We start from the raw sequence: 4993 nt of genomic DNA on the forward strand, positions 1-4993 counted from the left end.
GTCATTTAAGGTGAAATGTTTGCATGTATCCTTTGATTAGCTGGTTGCTGTACCCTTTGTCTCTTCTTTTTGAGCACAAATTCTTCTCAAAGCGACAATGTTTATGTGTACGAATCACGATTCACTCTAGTCATTAGTGATTGCACATAAGTAGTAGATGAATTGTACACATTTGCTGAGACTTTGGAGGTTACCACAATGCATACATCAAAATGCCTCTTAAGTGTGTACAGTTACAGCATCATGGGAAGTTCCGTAAATGGGTATACACCACCATGCACAGTGCGTGCTTAATGATGTGTGTAGCAATGCAACATGGGGAATTTACATTAGATTACAATCAGTTCATTGGGCTGGCTATCATCCACAGAAAGCTTCTCTAGGAAGATTGGGTGCAGAAAATCCAGGTAGAAAATGTACATGCTAAGCTAAAATGTGACAAAGGGTAGGTTCTTGCAGGACAAATATTACTTACCTGATGGTTTGGAAAACCTGTAGGCTCCTTTTCAAAGGCAGGATTTGTAAACATTAGCTCTCTCTACATAGAGTATGCAACACAAGAAAGGGACATTTTCATAATTCATGTAAAACTGGGAGACATGTGACTCCAGGCTAATCTCTTGTCCTATGCGGAACCTGTCTCAACTACTGCAATTTTCCAAACCTACATTAGACAGCAGGCTATACTTTGAGAAGAGACTCAATAGATGTAATATCTTCACCGGAGACTCCATTACAGAATTGTGGCAAGGCTGATTTCATCCTCCACATGAAGTCAGCTGTCAGCCTTGTTTGATCTGAGGTTTGCAGACGGTCTGTTTTGGTGATTGATGTTCCAAATTTACAGAGAAACCAGAATGGAAGAACGGGCAGACTAGAATTATGGTTGATGGTTGGAAACAACGCAAGCGTCTCGACAACGCCTTCTTCAAGGAGATGCTCAATCCAGGCTCTCGTATCTTTCTTTACATGTAGAGGGGAAAAGACGACATAAAAAAGCACCTTCTCTTGCAGCTTTGGGCGCCATTCTCCTTGAGACATGATCAGCTTAAAAAGCATGTCTACTCCACCTTTTTCAATTATCTCATCCTGTCTCATGCTTCTGTTTAGCAAAGACTCCAGAACCTCGAATAGCTTACATGATACATCTTCCTCTACATTTGGTGATGCAACACTGCACATGAGGGTGTCAAGGGCCTGGCCTGTGAGGACTTCCTCAAGCACACTTATTGAAGAGGGGTGATAGTTTAGCTCACAGAGACATTCAGTGGCCGATTGTCGTACGTTTTTTGGAGTGTATGGGCACACCATTTGCAGTACCCTTCCGGCCACATCGGTAGATCTTATGATTTCTTCCCATGCTTTAGCTGGTGCTCCTCTCATGCTTTTCAGTGTAGCTCTCACTTCAGACAATGCATCAAGAGCTGCCTCCTCTGGGCTTGCTATACATGAATGTTCCTCACCTTCAATGTGGGCTTTCACCTCCTCTTCCCCCTTGTAGATGCAAGAGTCTATGTGAAGCAGATCGTCTGATGCCTTGCCAAGCGCCATCTGGAGCTCCTGAAAGCTCTCCTGCTCCATACTCTTGGACACACTCCAGTCCTCGTCTTCTTCTTTCTGTGACCGATCGCTCAAGAGGCGCAAGAATCTGTCTTTTATGATCGATCTCTCCCTTCGAGGCCACATTAGTCCAAGCTGATCTTTGCAGTCACCAGCCAGTTTCTCCCACAATCCAGCCTCAAAGATCTCTTCAACGATGGCCTCTCCGCCCAGTTCACACAATCTCTCTAAGGTGTCCATAGCCAAGCCAACAAAGTACAATCCCACCAATTCTTTCACAGGTGGGTCGTGCAGAAGTGCTTCAGTGCTGCTAGCATCCCCAATTTTCACCAGCTCATAGACCACACTAAGGGCTTCATACATGCTCTCTGTGACCTGACCTGGCTCAGAACCTTGGAAAAGAGAGCTCAAGACTTGAATAGCACCTGCATTTATGAAATCATTTGCATGCAATTTGTAGTCTTTTGGACCATACACATTGCCGATGTAGTGCGCTATAGCGCTCGCTGTGTGTGGGTGAACATTGCCACATGAAATGAGGTAAATGATCTCCCCATCCAAGATGTTTTTAAATTTTTCTGAGGTGATCGAGATCTCTGAGGTTATGGAGACCTCTGTGAGTGAGCTTACAAAGTCCAAGAGTTCGACAACCGAGTGTAAGACAGTGACTTGAAGCACATAGATTCCAGATCTGAGGGCTGCTGTAAGGTAGTTTGCGGCTGCTTTTTTGGGCTCAGATTTCCCATATCTGAAAATCCATGCTGCGGCTATAGCCCATGTTAAGCCAGCATGATCTGCTGAAAGCTCCTTAAACTGAAGCATTTTCGTCGCATCTAAGAGCTCATCATCTAAGAACAGAGAGACCATGCCATGCATGCGGTAGCAGAAGTTGTAGTCGGGCTTTGCAATGAGAGAGCCCTTGACAAGCTTCCCAACCTCTAATCTGAATAAGCTGTGTGGCTTGAGTGCTGCCCATATCTTTTCCAGGCAAATCTCTGGTATAGGCTCGGTCCATAGGAACAAGGCAAATGATTGAAAGAGGTCTCTCGCATCTTGCGGCAGAGCTCGTAGGCTAAATTCAAAGGACCCAAAAATGGTACTGGAGGCGCTGTCAAAAGCTGTTTGATATGTTACTGGAACTGTTGCCTTTGCAGCATACATAGACAAATTGTGAATGGCCTTCTCCCACTCTTCGTGCCGGGTCTCCCCACTCAGCGCTTCCCCAATCACAGAAATAGTAAGCGGGTGGTAACCACATCGTTGAAGAAGCTCCTCCCACAGCTCCTGTTGTTGGCATATGGACACATGTATATGTGCTTCACTTGCTCACATAAATGTATTCTAAAGATTAGTATGTTGCTTTGCATACATGCTTCCATAGGTGACACCTTTTCACAAATTGTATGTTCTATATTTTCCTGTTATCTGCTTTGCTGTGAATAAATGTTTACATACACGATATCATCATCAATTTTTAACGCACAACATACTTGCACAAACACACTCAGATACATAACGTATAACCTGCATTCAGGAGGGGGGGTTGTTTTAAGTCAAAGTTTATTTTATTTGAAATTATTTTACTTACAGAAGGGGTTTTTTAAATGAAAATTAGGAAAAACCCAGAAGTTTAACAAGAAAAAGAGGTCATTTTATTGCCTCACAATATGTGAGTACAGGGGTTTTTTAATACCATTTGAAAGCACGTGATACAGATGGTTTCATATAACAACATATCACTATAGCCGAGCCTGATCTTTATGACGATATTAAATGTTTGCATATATGATCTGTTCAAAGTCATAAGGAGGGACTCTTACTGGTAATTTAGTCAATTGAGTGTGGTACATGAGTATTGCCTTCCCAACCTCTTTGACATCCCTTTCTCTGATTTCCATTTTGTCAGCCTCTGCAATCGAGTGTACGGACTCATTCCGAGTGGTGACAAGGATCTTGCAGTTGTTTCCGGAGAGCCGAGTGAACCTGGTAGTGATATCCACCTCCCAGACATCATCAAGAACTATGAGGTAGTTCTTTCCTGTGAGCACCTCTTGAAGGAGAAGGCAAGCATTGTCAAGGGTGAGGCCTTCTAGTTGCTCTTTCTTGCACCCTAGCTTGCGTAGTATTGCAGAAAGCTTGGCAGTGAGAAGCTTGTGATATTCAAGAGGGTCATTGTCAGAGCCAGCAATAGAGCAAGCTTGGCCAAAGAGGAGCTCCAAAGCCCCATCGGTGAAACGCTCAGGCGGTTGCGCAGCGACAAACCTTGCCAAGCTCGACTTCCCTATGCCTGACATGCCATGCACCAAAAGCACTTTATTTTCACTATTTTGCAATAATTCTCTTATGTATTCAACTTTAGCCAATGGCATGTATCCATGATCAGACTGGACCTCAAGATAGACGGGCAGCGAGCCCACATTCTTCTGTAGAGCTTCCCTGACTTCTGCTGGCAAGTTTTGGAGCTTTAGCCATGATGTAATTAGAGTTTCCATCATGCTAGCGACGTGTGCAAGGTCGCAGACGCCGAAGATGGCACTGCGGATGTTGTAGAGCTTGAGTTTGAAGCCCTTCTTGTGGGTGATCTTCTTGGCCTTGTGGATTTGCTGGTCGAGCTGCGCACAAAGGTTTTGCAAGCTTTGGAGGGCATTAGCATGCTCAGCATGGTGCTTCCTGTTGCGGAGCTTGTCCTGTTCGCGTACTTGCACGTTGATGAGTTGCTTGACAGTGGCTTCAAGCAATTGGATCTTGGGTATGGCCTCTTTATGGTTGCGAGCGGAGTCTCCCATGGACCGGATACTCTGTAGCATGATATTTGCTACCTGACATACTTCTCCTATAGGCAGAAATGGGCTCATTGCGGCAAGGGCAAAACTGGCGGGTTGGGGCAAGAAGGAATGATGACTCTGTTGCAGATAAAACTGGGTAGCTGGTAGAGAGCTTGCTATAAGGCGGAGCACCTAATGTGAGAGCTTTATGCAAGTAGAGAGAGAGAGAGAGAGAGAGAGAGAGAGAGAGAGAGAGATTCTGGATCACCTGAGTTTTGTTTGCGCTATGGCACGCAGCCAGCTAGCTAGAGAGGCGCTTATCGTGAGACGAGAGCTGGCGTAGACGCACGAGCATGCAGACTGCACGTGAGTTAAATGCCACGTGAAAGCAGACCCAACTCTAATTCTAACGCACATACAATACTGGAAGCCAATGTACTTAACCATAAATCACCGCGACACCATTTTAGGAAAGCTTATGTCGTTAATCGTAACCATCCTGTCATGGGTGACATGTGTTTACCATTTTATGTTTTAAAAACCTACTCATGGGTGTCTTGTTTCTTTGAGATATATATATATATATATATATATATATATAAACCATCCACAAACCCAAAAAGGAAAAAAGGGCCACAAGGGGCATGTATATTAGGAGGGATATATGG

The 4993-nt window shown here is 44.4% G+C and overlaps 1 protein-coding gene across 1 annotated transcript; it reads right to left on the bottom strand.

The window, feature by feature from the left end:
* Positions 1-242: 242 nt before the first annotated feature.
* Positions 243-4506, bottom strand: LOC147455789 (uncharacterized). The gene is made up of 2 exons (XM_086515336.1): positions 3381-4506; positions 243-2844 (listed from the first exon to the last, which is right to left on the bottom strand). The coding sequence occupies exons 1-2, from the start codon at positions 4413-4415 to the stop codon at positions 682-684; spliced, it is 3198 nt and encodes a 1065-aa protein (XP_086371462.1). The 5' UTR covers positions 4416-4506; the 3' UTR covers positions 243-681.
* Between the last annotated feature and the right edge of the window lie 487 nt (positions 4507-4993).

The sequence above is a fragment of the Adiantum capillus-veneris genome, chromosome 6 (genome assembly GCF_014529385.1).
Source record: "Adiantum capillus-veneris isolate H3 chromosome 6, ASM1452938v2, whole genome shotgun sequence".
Classification (NCBI taxonomy): Eukaryota; Viridiplantae; Streptophyta; class Polypodiopsida; order Polypodiales; family Pteridaceae; genus Adiantum; species Adiantum capillus-veneris.